The sequence below is a fragment of the Micropterus salmoides genome, unplaced genomic scaffold (genome assembly GCF_014851395.1).
Source record: "Micropterus salmoides isolate LMB-PRFRI ecotype aquatic unplaced genomic scaffold, ASM1485139v1 Ms_hic_scaffold_6, whole genome shotgun sequence".
NCBI lineage: Eukaryota > Metazoa > Chordata > Actinopteri > Centrarchiformes > Centrarchidae > Micropterus > Micropterus salmoides.
In genome coordinates, this window is record NW_024044348.1 from 25,685,902 (window position 1) to 25,702,306 (window position 16,405).

Below are 16,405 nucleotides of genomic sequence, written 5' to 3' on the forward strand. Positions count from 1 at the left end.
TTTTCTGCTATGTTCTGCTCACAAGCCAAAACCAAATTACTAAACTAGGCAGCTTCTGCCTGTTTTTTTACTCCAGTTGCAGTTTTTTTGCAAGTTTTGTTTTTTTCTGATTCTGATTTTCTGATTCAGAATCTCTTATTAGTGTGCTCACTCTCAGCCATGCATACTCATATTCTCATCATATATTGTTTCAGAATGTAACAGCTATTCACTGGCCAGCGGCAACCAGTGCCATTGCAAGCTGAGGGGGAGGTTTTCTTTGCTTTTTCTAATCAAGATGGGTTGTTAATCATTGAAGACATTATGGTCACCTGTGGTTGACATTATAGTAAGTAATAACAAAAATGTCACAACCAAAAGAAAAGTATTAACTTGTTAACTTGCCTTACACACACACTGTCCTGTGTGAGGATCACAGTCTGTCCCAGGTACTGTCCCTTCTTGTGAGCAGTTGCACGGGGCACAGGATCCCTCCAGTTTTAAACCATATGAACCCCTACCACAAGAGTCACAGCGCTGTCCCCCCACCCCAGGCTTACACTCACACTGACCCCCCTCAGGCTCACAGAACGGGCTGAGGGAACCCAGGGGGTCACAGTCACATGGGGCGCAGCCGTCTGGATGGGACAGGTTCCAATAACCAAACTCACAGCGGTCACAAGAAAGACCTGAAAAGAAAGCAAGAGAGAGAGAGAGAGAAGGAATTTACAGAAATGTTGGAGAGAGGACAGAGAGGGACCAAGTGAGAGAAACACAAAGGAAATAGAAATGTAAAAAGTGAATTGATGCTCGCTTGCTAGTGTAGCCTCTCTCTGTTTGAAGGGATGTGTGTATGCGTGTATGTGTGTGTGGGTGTGAGTGAGCGAGAGAAATGGTGGGTGAGTGTATAAAACTGCCATCATTAGGGCAAGGCCCTCTACATATGATGGATCACTCACCTAAGGCCAAACACTTAATTTCACTGAGCGAGAAAATAAATAAATTAAGCAACTGCAAGAAAAGAATGGAGGGAAAGAAAAAGAGGAGATGGAGGGATGGAAAGATAAATAGAGGAACATAAAAATAATAATGAATTACCATCTAGTGTAAAACAAGAAAGTTCTGTTCACAATAAAACCTTGGAGGATTTTTAGAATTATTCATTATTAACAGGTTTCACAACATTTTGTCTAGTAAATGTAAAAAAGTAGAAATTTCAGAATTCAAAAAATGCTTATATATGAGTATATCATGAAGATTTATGGCCCTCTATAATTTTAACATTTCTCAGTATTTTCAATGCCAAAAGGAGCTATACAGCAAAACATGTGAAATTAACCTAATAACAGTTTCAGTTTAATGATTTCTCCTTATTAATTTATGCAATCATTATTTTTTATCTTGAATTTAGGGTTATATCTGTCAACTCAGCATTTTATTCTGACATTGTGGTAAAGTATTTCTTAAATTAATTCTCTTCTGGTCATAATTATTGTATAATAAACACCAAAACTGATCATACTGTGGGATGTTTTATGGCTACAGCAGCAGTGCTAAGCTATAAGGCTAGTTAAACTATGATATGCAGTGTGAGCGAGCAGGGCTTATTTGAATATGCCATACGTATTCCACGACAGGCAATCTGTCCCTAAATGGATGCCTGGGGGCAACACAGTCACCACAGCCGTTTATGAGGGAGCGTGTGTTCCTTTGTGGGTGGGTGTGAACGTGTGCGTGCACATACATTCATAAGAACAAACCTGTACATCTGTGTCAGTGCACACGACCAAGTATGTGCGTGCCTGTGTGAGTGTGTTTCCTACTCGGTGTGCGGCAGACACTTGGCATTTCCCCTGGTCTGCCCACTTTAATGATTTTATAGATCTGAATGTATTTCTCTCCATAGATCATATTTCATAATAGTGAAGTCATGATGTGTCTGTGCGAGTGCATATGTGTGTGTTGAAGTGTGCATGCACATCTGAGTGAGTGTATGGTAAATGGGCAGGACAACGCTAACAATGCTGTGATATATTGTACTCAGTGTGAATTAAAATTACAATGTATACAATGTATAAAGAATCTCACACCCATTATAAAGAGAGTTGCTGGCAAAGTAATAATATTTTCTTTTTACATTTAAGACATTGAGCTGAACCAGTTTGCATTTGTGACACTCAAATACGAGGTCCAAAAATCACAATAAAAGAAACAAGAGAACTGAGAAGATCAGAGAAGAAAAAAGAGAAAAGTCAGACGACAATGAAAAGGGAAGAAAAGTGAGAACATTAGAGACTAGAATGTGTTAGAAGATATTAGATCAGGAAAGAAAGGAGGTAATTTTGGGTTGGGCTGTGCATGAGTGCACGCGTGTATATGCGTGTGTGTGTTTTCGGGACATGGCCCAGTCCTTTTATCAGTAGCCAGCTGGTTAACAGGCTCATGCATCACCATTTCAAACACTATTATGTACACACTGCACTCTGGCACCTTGTTATGAGTGTGCGTGTGTGTCTGCATGTGTGTATCTGCGTCTGTGTGCACACATTTCAATTCCGTCCTTCTGAAGCGTGCCTGCCATTGCTCTACTCAAAGTATCAGCTTGGCGGTAATAAATTGCCATAATCAAATCTCATTTCTGAAAAATACCTGTGGGAGCAACCAAACAAACAAGGACAGAAAAAAAACGAAAGTGGGTCTTGTAAGACAGAGTGTGAAAAATACAAGGGGCTGCAGCAGTTTGTTTTAATCAACTTGGCATTGAATTAGAGAATTAAATACCAGCTTAGTCCTTGATGGCATGCATGCGCGCGCAAACACAAACACACACACACACACACACACACACACACACACACACAAAGACATGTTCATGCACACACGCAAAGAAACTCTTACAATCATACAATACATACAGTTAAGCAAAGACAAAAGTACACGATCACATCTAGACACGCTCCCTCTAACATATGCATAAACATTAACAAACACACTTACACACATTTATAAGTTCACATACACATGCTCGCCCTCACACGCACAACCGTGGGCCCTTGATAGCGAGGCTTAGCAATAACCATGATGCGTTGAGTTGAGGAGCGTTGGCCGGTTTTGCATTTCATACGAGCCTGCTCTTCAAAGACACACAGGGGAGAGAGTGAAACCATTTATCACAAAGAGAAGCACAACGGCTGGAAGCACCGCCAGCAGAAAAGCCTGTTTATTTTGGCTGGCAAAACACTCTGGGATATGGATGTGTGTGTTTACGCCAGTGTGTATACACATGCCTGCTTTGGTGTGTGCACCCAGTATATCCACTTTAACTTCTGTGTGCACCCCAATGAGCAGCTGTGCCCATGTATTAATTAAGATGTCATTACTGGACAATTAAACAGTAGCTGTTCTAATGAGAAGCACAAGTTATCAACAAAGTACTTGGAGACATTTTGTAATACCAAGCATTTTGAGTGGTGAGGGGTGTTCTGCTGTGGGAAAAATACCTAGGTCTGAAGAGATTGCTGATATTGTTCTTAAATTAAAAATTATGTGGCATCTAAGAAGATGGCATGAACTTCCATGTGTGTTACACTCTGCATAAAGTTCCTCACCAGCAGGTAGAAAGTAGCAGCTCTGAGAAGAGTCTGATCTGACACATATAATTGTCTCAGTGAAGCACAGCAAAAAAACACTACAGTACTGGCAACCTACCATCAAATAGGTCACAAAAACAAGAATCTTTAAAAATCTTTTACTCCAATGTTTGTCAGTGGTCTGTTTACCTGTGACATGGGGTTTACACTGGCACTGTCCCGTGTCCTGGTTACAACTGGGATTTCCTCCTGTTGAGGTGCTGATTATGCCAATGTCACTGCATTTACAGCGGATGCAGCCATTTGGATTTGAGGCTTTAAGACCATACCAACCAGGCAAACAGTCTGCACACTGACGGCCTGTTACTGCAACCTTACATTGACACTGACCTCCTACCTGGAGGTGAGAAACATAGAAGAGAGGGACATGCAAGAAAAAAGAATAAAACAGGTTTTCAACTGACTTGAAAACATTAAAATCATCAAGATTGAAGTTACAAGGGTTTTACTTGTTATCAGCAATGTGCTGTTTGTGTTGGTGTGTACCTGGGCACACTCCATGCTGCTGCTGACTGTTCCAGCAGTGTTACAGTTGCAAGGCTGACACACATCAACTGAAGTGGGATCAGATTCCTCCAGCCTGAAAAGCCCACTTACACACAGCTCACAGTTCTTACCTGATAGTGAGAGAGATGGAAAAAGGGTGAGACAGAGAGCAAGAAAGTCAAAGTAACAAGCAGCCACACAGCGATCTAGAGAGATGTTCATGTTCACTCTTATTCACTTTATTACCACTAAGAATGTATAAAATAGTAAGGACTAAGGTGTCCATACACAGTATAAATATTTGTAGAAATTATACACTCACACTCACTACTACAGTTGATACCATCTCTCTTTACATGGCTGACTATAAACAAAAATAGCACACTTCAACATAATATTTTCTAACATCTTTCAAATTGTTTTAACAATGTTGATTATGAAACATACATTATTTAAAATCACATTTATTTAGTTCTTGTAAAATGTGAGAAGATAATGAGCTAACTTATGATCCTAACACTGTACCCGTGGTGTTGTGCATGCAGTTGTCACAGACGCCTCCTCCTCCTCGATAGTGCTCATCTGGCTGCTCATCGACTCCGATGTTGTAATGACAGGAGAGGGCGTGGCCGTTACACTGGCAAGACCGGCAGTTCATAGGCTGGAGCTGGTCACCTGACCTGAATGGCTTGTCATTGTAGAGGGGCGCACAACGTTGGCACTATAGAAAACAGTGACATAATGTAAACAGACACACATTTATTATTTGTACTTTAATGTAACATACTGTTTGGATATGCTGCCATAATGTTATTAGAATTAATTAAATTACTTGCAGAAATCGTAATAGTTCACAAAGTTTACATAGATACAGAACTAGACAAAAATACAAGGGCCAAAACAAGTTTAAATCACTTTTGTATGGCCTTTGTGTGAAGGGGTTGAAACCTCACTTAAAAACCATCCACTTGCCGGGTTTTTCTGTTACCTCTGATGGCCAGTATGCCTATTCCTATGTGAAGACTCCAGGTCGGATTTTCTGGGAAATCCATTGGCTGTTAAGTGCATGCACCCTCCGGTGCTTCTTGCCTTCCGATTCTGCACCGTACACACAGCAAGAACACCGCAGCTAACGAGACAGAGTACGCTAAAACCAAAAAACGACTGGCTCCAAGCACAACACAGACTCCAACACAAACTCCACATAAGGATAAAAACCAAGAACAAAGTTTTATGTGCTGAAGCCCTTCAGGACAAACAAGAATCAGTATGTGAAAGTGTTACGCCTGCAAGAAATTATGAAATGATGCATAGCAAATGTGGAGCTATTTGTTTATTCTAGCCTACAGTGATATAAGGCAGGGGCAGCCAGCTACTTTAGCACAGATCCACTGCTGTTTGCTTCATTGCGTCATTTTACCAATACTCAGGTACACAGCTTCCCCACTGTGTCAGTTGCTGACTAACGTGACCCACATAATATACAATAATGCAACATAACTGCGCAGGACAACAACACAGTAAAAGACCCATTCACTACAGTAATGTTACTTAGTGTTATAAAGTGTGGCAACAATCTCATTTATAATAATCAGTCTAGAATACTAACCGCTTCGTTATCATCCAATGCATTTAGCTGTACTGACATTGCTGAGCCTCAGGTGAAAAACACAGAAATAGTTAGGTTCAGTGTAGCGAACACCGATGTGGGCTAAATGCAATCAGTATGGCGTTATCATGCAACAAACAATTAGTTAAACCTCAAGCTGATAAAAACATTACTGCAACGTTGCAGTGGGAGTTTACATGAGCTTCCAGCATGTTGTATGAAGCTGTCTCCTGGTGTTTCGGTCTCTGTGTGTCCGATTATGCTTGCTCATGAGTTCGAGCACACACCAGGTAGGAATCTGAAAACTCCACTGATAGTGGCTGCTGAAAACTACCCCTTTAATACAATACAGAACAATACAATACAGCCTCGGAGGTAAAAGCATCTTTTGACAAGAGATTAGTAATGTGTACTACTGTTGGTATTAATGCAATGGCATATAAAAATGTCTAACAGCATTTATTGAAAATGACTGTGTGCATTGAAAAAGGGTCCCATGACAAGTGAAATGCTTGCTTTAGGGAAACAGCGAGACAGACACAGTGAGAAAGAGAAACATAATGAGAGAGAGGGGTAAATATAAAGAGTGAAAAATCAGCAGCCTGTGTAAATCTAAATCTAAAGAGAGAGAAGAATAATACTCATAACTGAATAAAAAACACAGGGGTATTCTCTTGTATATAATAAGGAGCGTGTACATTTACACACACACACACACACACAGCATAGGGAAATCAGACCACTAATGAGGAGTGACTTGCAACAGCCAGGGCTCTCACACAGGCCCACTTTCATGTCAAAATAAACATACTAAGGTGTGTGTACGGGAGGAGGAAGGGGAAAAAGTGATATAAAAAATGCATTTTTCTGTAGCAGAGAGCAGCAGAGGCGAGAATCAGCCCTTTGATTTTGTTCAGCAGTCAGTACAAATTATGGTGGACAAGGGGGGCATCAAATGGTAGAATTAAAAATGTATTAAAAAACACAGGAGTTCCTCCCATGTGTGACACATGCAGACCTGCACTGGGCCTATTATGTATGACACACAGAGGAAGGGGGAGGCAGGAGGAAAAGAGAGGGGGTGGGGGAGAGAGTAGATGGAAACAGGGAAAAGGCTGCTATTTTGTATATGAGAGAAAAGATGGTAGGGTAAAATGCAGATAACTGATGTGAACAGGAATGACAAAAAATGCCCTTTTGTTCTAAAGATTAAGACTGGAGTAACAGAAAGACAATTAACAGACAGACAACACAATCCAAAAGGCCCCATATATAGCTACAACACAACACAAGGCCCAGGACGAGACAAAAACACAAAATTGTATAAATTTTTGCTGTTAAATAGGTGGTATTATGCTCATTTTCAGGTTCAAAATCTTAATTAGGGGTTGTACCTGAACAGGTTTAAATAGTTTAATTTTCAAAAAACACCATATTTTTCTCATACTGCACACTGCTGCAGCTCCTCTTTTCACCCTATGTGTTGTACGCTCCGCTTTTTGAGCTACAGAGTGATGCATCTTACTTGTACAAAATCTTTGTTGGGAGTTGCACATGCGCAGTTCCCAGGTAAGGACTACTAGCCAATCAGAAGCAGAGAAGGGCGGGTCGTAAGAAAGAAGGTAGTGTGATCCAAATCAAAGCCGCTTCAGACTGCGACCGTAACCTAGCAGATGTCCACAAGCACACAACATCATGTTCCACATCTTACAATAAACCACTATAAAAATCACCATATTTCAACTCAATTTTACATAAAAATTGGCCAAACAATTTGAACGTTTGCTCAGTAGCTTTCACATCAGCTGTAACATTAGCATTATAGTTATAACTTTAGCTGTGTTAGCCAACGTTTACAACAACTCCACACTTGTTAGTCTGTGAAGTTACATTGCCGTGTTTATTTTAAATATAATTCACAACCAATAAAGCATACTTACAGGTTGTGATTGTGAATTTCCAGGCCCAAACAGAGTCGGACTTCGATAGACTCGACTCTACTCGGCCGTGCTCCGTTTTCCATTGCAGATAGTACCCAGAGATGGTACGTAGCTTGTCGTCATAGTAGATACATAGACGTAATGTTCAATGCGACACACACACCAGCGATCCACACTGCTTTCTCTTTTTGAAGTTAAAACGTTTCAACATTACTCAGAATGTAAAGACAGATAAGCGTTATGAAAACCTTCCAGCTGTGTTTTCCTCTGCCGTTATAGCTGCAGCGGTCTGTGTGACGGCGGGAGCAGAGGGCTCTGTGAGCGGGCGGCTGGCCGGCCTCACACGCTCCTCCCGCGGGTTGGCGCAGGCTTCCCCTGGAGCTCCTCAACTCATATATTCAAGCACATTTTTGTTCCGCCATCACTTCTCGTAAAACTGTCAATATTCGAAATCTAAACAGCTGATTTCTCACCTCAAAACTTCTCAGAAGTGGATTTAGTGATAAATTCCATACGAAAACTGTAAAATATATAACTTTTTGTTGCTGGCCTCTGTCTGGCGCACGCAATGATGATGCAGTGAATAGTGACGAGTCTGTCGTGTTTTCACGTTACATTTTAGTATCCTTCAGCTTGCTTGGAACCTCAACGTAGGTGAGGTGAAATGAAAAAAAGTATCTGGAAGCAGGTACAGGTACATTTCTACAATGGAAAACTAAACAAAGACGAGTCGAGCCAAGTCGAGCTGGTACTGTGCAGTGGGAAAGGGGCTTAACTAAAATCAAAGGGCCTCCGCTCAGACTAGCTTGGTTTGAGGGTGTGCCTGACCCCCGCTAGCCGCTTGGCAAGCTTTATGACACGTTTTCATTGTGACATCACAGTGAAGGAAGGGAAACGGCTGGAATACAAACAAGCTGTTTTCAAGCAGTTCAGAGCAGTGTTTTCTGTGGGAGATGGGAACTCCCTTTGGGCTGGACTTTGGGCTTTTTCACTTTGCAAACCTGTTACATGCACAAAAAACATATATAACTCAATAAAGGAGAGGGGAAAAGCCAAAAAGCATAATACCACCTCTTTAAAGGTGCCCTGTGGAGTTTATCGTGTTTATATTAAGTGTTTCTCACCAAAATGCATTTTGTGTATGCTTGGGGTCTACCAAATGTTTAGAATTCTTTCATCGTAAAACATTTGCAAGCTAGCAGTCAACTTTTTCTCTGCCTTTGCTGGTACACTGCTATGTTTCTCTGTGCGTTGTAATCACTAACAGCGTGAAGCCAGAGGCAGGAATATGTATCGCGTTGCACGTAAAATTTAGATGGCAAATCACACAGTCACATAGTCCTAGCCTAATCTTAGCCAACATCATTCATTTGTAAACCACATTACATTTTAGGTTTTTGCCCTCAAATTTATTCAACATCTTTCTGAGTATAAATAACTCACTCAATAAGTCACTTTTCTTCTAATTTGACATCATCTGTGAATTTTGTTGCTGCAGTGGCCAAACAGGAGTAAATTAAAGAGAAATTTGAAAACAGTAGGGGAAAGTGGACTGACTGCTTGTTTACAAAGAAGATTTAAGAAGACAAATACACCATCTCTACGTAGACAATAAAGATCAAAAGGGTTTGTATATCTGTACGTGTGTGTGGCAGTCCAGAACGCTGCTCCCTGTTGGGTGATTATTAACAGGATCTAATGAAGCAGCAGGAGATTCTCTGGAGACATAATGTATACACGCACACACACACACAAACACATGAGACCAAAGGAAACAAGACCTACACACACATATACACACAGGAGATATGTAATTCCACAGGATTGCTGGGTTGTTTGCATGTACCTGTTTGCTCTGTCTGTCTCCTGCTCGCCTGTCTGTCATGATGTTTGGCTTTAAATCTATCTGATGTCATACCTACAGTAACTACCAGCAACTACCAGTTTGTCCGTGCTGCTTTTCACCTTCTGCCCATCTCTCTTTGTGGTTGCCTGCCTGTCTATCTGCGGCTCTGTGCCCCAAAACGTTTCACATATCAAAGGCACTTTTCTTTCTGCACTTCGAACAGAAAGCTCTCACTACATCTCACTCTTCGTCTCATCCGCTGGGGATGAGTTGAAGAGAAAAATGTAGTAAGTTCTGCTCTCCCATCTCCCTCCCTTTTCATTCCTCTTTCGTCTCCTTCACCTCTCTGTCTCCTCCATCTTCCCACCCTTCCTTCCTCTTCTATCTCCTCTCTTTCTGAAAAACAAATCACTCTGTACATCTCTCCGGGCATCCCACCTCTCCCCTTCCTCACTTGCTTCCCCCTGTCTCTACCGTCCCCCAACTGCTTGTTCTCATAGCCACGGTGAGTATGTGAGCAGGAAATATTACCATACCAAATGAAAGGGAGAGGATTTTTTCTTCCATCTCTTTTCTTTTCATTCAACACCGCGTTACCTTCCCTCTCTCCCAGCCTGCTAATTAGTCGAGGGACCAATGTTTGGGAGTTAAAAGAAAACTGCACACATTCATTCTCTTCTTCATATAAAAGGTTTTGATGGCGCTCCATCGTCTGCACACAGTACCAGCAGCAAAAAAGGACAGCACATACTATAGATTGGGTGTACATGGTTTTAATTCTATTGCTTTTATCTTTTCTGCAAATGACCGGTCCTCTATAATATTATCCTGCAGCTAAAAAGAACATAAGAAAACTAAGTTATTCAGTTCCTTCTGCTGAGGACAAGACAGCTCTGTCAAAACTTAATCAATAGTCTGACTCTTAAGACATTTGTTACAACTTCCATTGCATAACACTGTCATCGCATGACAAATTGTGATACAACAGATTAAAACAAGTAAGATGATATAGACTGTCATTTTCTAGATTTTAAGACTCCTGCTGGAATGAAATCACAAGTAAGTGTATGGTGGCAGCACATGACATTATAAATGAATAAAATAAAAGGAGCAGAATAGTGCATGCGGTCACTTGTTCTTTTAGAAAATGAAGTTGAAGTTGAAGATGAAGTTGTTCATTTGTCACTAAGAAACATTTTTCTATACCTTTTACACAACTAACCAAATATTTATTTGCAAATCTGGAACAAAGCATAAAAAATATGAATGTGTGTGTGTTTGTGGGTGCATGTGGTGGACTGTGTTGCAGGAAAACATCTTATTTTCACTCTGAATGTTTCGACAAAACCTGCTGAGTGAGGAGCCTACTCTAATGGATATGTGGACATTCAGATGGCCTGTCACAAGCATCTGTGTGCCTGTGTGTGTGTGTATGTGTGTGTGTGTGTGTGTGTGTGTGTGTGCTCTCGTGTGTTAATCTGCTGGGGCAACTCATCTTATCCTAAATGCCATGACCAATTTCACGCTCTCACTGGAAAGGTCGTGCCACTGGCGTGTGTGTGTGAGCATGTTTGTGTGTAGACGCCCGTGTTGTGTGTATCTGAAGTTAACCCGGTTAACCCCAGCGTAGGTGAAAATCTGCTGCTGAGGCAGACTTTAGCAACAGAGATCCTGGACAACGCTACTTAACGTCACTAGCCATCAATATCTAATACACACACAGATGCAAACACAGAAACACACATACTGCGTCCACCTGTATAATATATGACTGCATATACAATGTGTACAGACTAAACAGAAATTCTTACAAATCAAATACCTCTGTATAATCCTAACCTTCAGTTGGTTTTAATCTTATACTACTACTAAATTAAATGCTTAAAATTCTCGCTGCTTGACTTGAAAACCCTTATGACAACTCGCATAAACATATACAATTATTCAGTGATATCCAAAGTAAAATCAATCTCCAGCTGCACAAGGCTTGATGTAACTATCCCTCGTCCCTTAGGGCGTGGACTGAGAAACACACAAGATAGCTTAAAAGATGGTAGCGAGGATTGTTTTTGCATCTCACCAAGATTATAGTTTTACTTCTGTTCTGCTAATATCGGACAACATTAAATCCCCCCAAAAAGACATTGATGAGACATTGTACAATAGAGTGTGTGACGTGATGTACAATAGAATATATGATATAGCTTTCAGACATGACTGAATCCATCAGTTGTGGAGAGACATACAGAGACAGAATGACAGAATGAGAGATCAAGTTTGACACAGAGTGCACATAAGAAAGAATCAAAAGACAGAGTGAGAAAGTGGGTGAGTGTGTGTGCGTTTGTATGCATGTGTGTTTAAGTGTGTGTGTGAGAGTTTAAGTGTGTGTCTTCCGAGGCCCCCGTTGATCATCTTGACACATGTCTGAGCATTTCTGTCACTTTAATGTCACTGTGGAAATTCTGCAGATTAGTACAACATCCGTCATGGTGCTAGGCCGATCCAAGTCAACAGAACGCATGCAATATTAAACGCTAATATTCCCCACAGCCTTTTATGCTCCAATATTACAGAGACAGAAGAAAGGTCCTGAATATTCACTCAGAGAGATGACATGGACAGGTTTAGAAGAAAAGTGCACACACACATGTGCACACACATAGATGATCACACAAAAAAAGACACATGTACTGCACACACCCCTTCACACACTAATGTCTTTCACAGAAGCGTAGCTCTAGCAGAGATTAATTTACATAAAATATACACACAAATATATCTATATTGCTTATTTCCATTGCACTCTCTAACACAAAAGAACTACTGTATCTGCGAGTGAGAAGGTAAAGAAACAGATCAGAAAGACGGGAAGACGGAAAGACGAGAAAATGGAGAAAAATGGAGGAAAGAGAGGGATGAGACATGAGAAACAGAGGCAAACAGGAATGAATTAAATACTTAGAAAGCGAGGCAATAAAGAGTGAGGGGGAGTAGAGTGAAATGAAGCGAAAGACAAACAGAGAAAGAAAGAGAGCTGATTAGAGATGCATGCTGAGGGAATGTCATTGTTCTAGTCGATTTGAGACATTATTTAAACTGAGACCCCGGAGAGATAGACCGAGTTTGAAAAAGAGAGAGTGATCGACAAAGAGATGTAGATGGAGGTGGGACGGGGACCTGAGAGAGGGAAGAGAAAATTATGTATAAAAAGAGAAATACAGAGGGTGACAAAGAGGAAAAGAGAGGGAGCAGATATTTTTTTCCTACATTAGTTTGGATGATGGCATTTACTGATAATGTTCAATTATTGTTGTATGAGTGTGTGTGTGTGTGTGTGGAAGCTCTTTCTATGATAACTTCTATTTTAGTCTAGAGTTCATGTAAGACAAAAACTATTAAAAATAAGGGTGTGTGTAGGAGGGTGTTTGAGAGTAAGCAAGACAAGCAATTCAACAGCTGCTGGTTGACAGCTGTACTTTTCCACTGATGTCCTCTGTCGCCTCTGTTTGAAACACTCTCTCTCACACACACACACACACACACACACACACACGCTCTAATACAGAGACGAAGATGTATGAATGATACATAAGTAGTGAATAATGCAGGCTGTCCTGTGCTACAGTGAGGTGAAGCAGTCATACTGAACTTTTCATTGCTGACCGGCGACAGGCTTTGTCGGGTTGATGACTACTATTACCTGGCAAGTTGTATTAGATTTGTTGCAAGCAAAGGCTTGGTCCTGAGGTGGTAGTTAACATCAAACTACACTGAAATCAAACTGGAAGATAACATGCTGCTGCATACCAGTATGTGAATAGTCGCTGGTTGGTTTAACTGGAGGGGCCAATGGTGGATCAAGATGATTAAAGAGGAAACTCTCACCAGAAACAAACACAATCAAAAAGAAAATAATTTAGCCCTCATAATATTTTAGCCCAACTGCAAATCAGTACGCACTATGATCTTGTTGATTTAGGACTCCACACCAACTCACACTGTGACAGACTCAGTCCAAGGCTCTACAATTGTACCATTTTGTTAACATAAAACCACATTTAATTTTCATAGTTAACAATCAGACATATCATTAACATTGTTTTCAGGTTTTAATTGATCCTTTTTCCCCAACAAAGTCAGTAAAATGTAAAAACAAGTGAAGACTGTTAGACTTATTAGAAGTGACCCACTACAAATCTAATCGAAAATGTTTGGGTCACTGTGTGGCAGACACCACATGTTCATTTATCATAAATCAAACAACCCTTATAAGAGTTCTGCAACAACAGGGCTGTCAGTTATTTAACAGCCTGGCCGCACTGATAGCTGTCCATTAACCAAAATGACAGGTTCAAAGCAGAACTACCTGGCATAGCCGGTATACAGCATATGTCCAAAAGCATGGCAGTTAATGCCACTTTATCAGTTTCTCAGCAAATGAGAAATAAAACACTAAAATAAAACAAAGAATGAAAAAATATTTTACAGGGGAGTAGTCTAAGAAATGTGTTTGTGCGTGTGTTTAATTTATTAGAGAAGTCCACTCTATGTCGTTAAAAAGGAAACTGGACTATGAGGAGATTCTCCCCACGGAAAACCCGTCTGTTCTCAGTATGTGTGTGTGTGTTTTATATGTTTGAACATGATATGAGCCATCTGATGCCGAATATCTGGATGTAATACAGATATTGATAACTGACAATAAACATCAAGCAAACCAGTATAATACATTTGTGTCTAAACAGGTGCAACTTGTGTTTGTCAACATGACCCTCTATTACCTTCACAACACATAATGTATAAAACATAAAACACACAGAGTGTGTGAGATCCACGACCACACTTAAAAATGAGGCTAACATTACAAATTGATTAAATTTTTGTTACTCACATTGTTTCCCTCTGTGTGGCTCTCAGGCAGACACAGACAGCGGTAAGGCGTCACACTGGTATCACAGTGGTCTGCGTGGCCGTGACACTCACATCTGGCCAGATGACAGAAAGAAAATATTAAACTTCTTATTACAATGACAAAATAAATACAAATGTAACAACACAAAGGTAAGCAAACAACATGACAAGAGCTCTTCCTCCTTCAAAGTTTATTTTGCCACCTCCTCCATCCCTAGTTCATGGAACAGCAGTAGTGCTATTAGGAAGTTCCCATTCAACATTTATAAATGCCATCCTGAGGATTATCAAAGCAACATAACAGGTAGCAGACAACAACCCCCCCCCCCCCCCACACACACACACACACACACACATCGTAAAAAAAACATATAAAAGGCTGCTTTTTACTGTGTTTTTCCTAATGGTAATGTACCCCTGCTTCTGTTTTGCATAGCCAGGAAGTTCAAAGTGTCTGTAACCAATCATTAAAGAGTAAAGGGGGAAAAAATTAAGATTTGATCCTGGAATGCTTGAATTTGTAGTCTACAAAAGGCCTTCTTCCATAGGTTCTTGCTGGAGGTGTTGCCGCAGAGAACACCAACACATCAGTGGGTTAGGCTCACCTTTATCAAATTCCAAATACTCTCGAACAGGGGCAGAGGCTTTTTTCTTATTTACTAATCCAGTAGCATTCTCCCCACCACTCACAATCGCTGACAAGACGCTCTTTTTCATGAGCATAGTGAGTGTGTTGGTGAGCAAAAAAGAGAAAGCGACCAGTTAACACAGCAGAGAAGAGGAAAAGATGAGCAGTGTATTTTAGCAGTAAATGTACAGTGTAGTTTACAGTTTGTCAGTGAATAAAGGCTGCAGCTAAAGCTTCTGTTTGTGAGTTGTTTGTTCTTGAAGTAGGGATCATTACCCAACGGAAAAATGGCGTAAAAAGTGGCTGTACTGCAGTCTTTGCTGTAAGCAAGTTCTTATGACGTAAAAAGCTGCATTTAACTGTATCTTACTAGAGTGCTGAAAATAGCAGCGTTATGTAAAATACACTGTTTTAATGTAAATTGTGTGAAAATAGATAAAAATGGTTACTTTATGATTTAAAATTTCAGAAGGCTGCTCTTTGTAATTATTTGGTCCCCTGTTTAATTAATTAAGAAATTTTAACCCAGACCAGCACAGTGAAAAAGCCTTTCAGCATTTACACAAACAACAAAGAAATAACAATTCAAGCTGGAGGGTCAGCTGAGGCTGTAACAGGGACCTGCAAACCCTTGGTGGGGTACCATTCCCAGTCTGGGCAAATAAGTAATAAAAACTATAGCTCGATAAACTGGCTGAGCAGATATTAGCTTACTGGAGATATATTGGTTAAGAATTGTTTGAGGTTTGCCACTCAGCAATGCATATTGTTGTCACAAATAAAGCTTAAGGGATGCTTGTCAGTGTTTGTTTATGTTATGTGTTTATCAAGGCACCCAGTGTTTCCCACAGATAGACCTTACTTGTAAAGTAAAGTCTATCTGTCTTTACTTGTACTTCATTTAAGCACAGGTATATGAAGGGCCACTCAAGTATATTTGGCTACCCATTTTAGCATTTTGTTAAGGAACACAGAGAGAATTGTTATCTGGTATTATGTTACAAGGTGTGGACATGGCAGATATTTTACAAGCACGGACCAGGTAAAGCATCAGTGAACACACCAGTGCATATGTCATTCGTTACCACGTTGGTTTCGATCGTTGCGATAGGCTTCATCATTAACAAGCCCCCTCCACATGGAGAACACCTAAAATCCAAAAGACAACTGTCTTTTTGGTGACTTTATAAAACATAGCCTACTGCTGATGGAGAATTTCTACAGAGCAGACGCATACAGGGAAAGAGAAACAGAAAAGGGAGCGGGGCACGCTGCTGTGTTTGCAGCAGAGGTGTGCGTGCAGGGGGAAAAGAGAACTCAAGGGAAAGAGAGCAGATTCAAGTAGGCTAGTGA

At 40.6% G+C, this 16,405-nt stretch overlaps 1 protein-coding gene across 1 annotated transcript in view; it reads right to left on the bottom strand.

The window, feature by feature from the left end:
* The window catches only part of ush2a (Usher syndrome 2A (autosomal recessive, mild)), a 239,018-nt gene that overhangs the window by 175,745 nt on the left and 46,868 nt on the right, over positions 1-16,405 (bottom strand). The window contains 5 exon segments of the mRNA XM_038701698.1: positions 385-668; positions 3,759-3,966; positions 4,116-4,246; positions 4,641-4,836; positions 14,405-14,498. Coding sequence (XP_038557626.1) covers positions 385-668; positions 3,759-3,966; positions 4,116-4,246; positions 4,641-4,836; positions 14,405-14,498 — 913 coding nt within the window.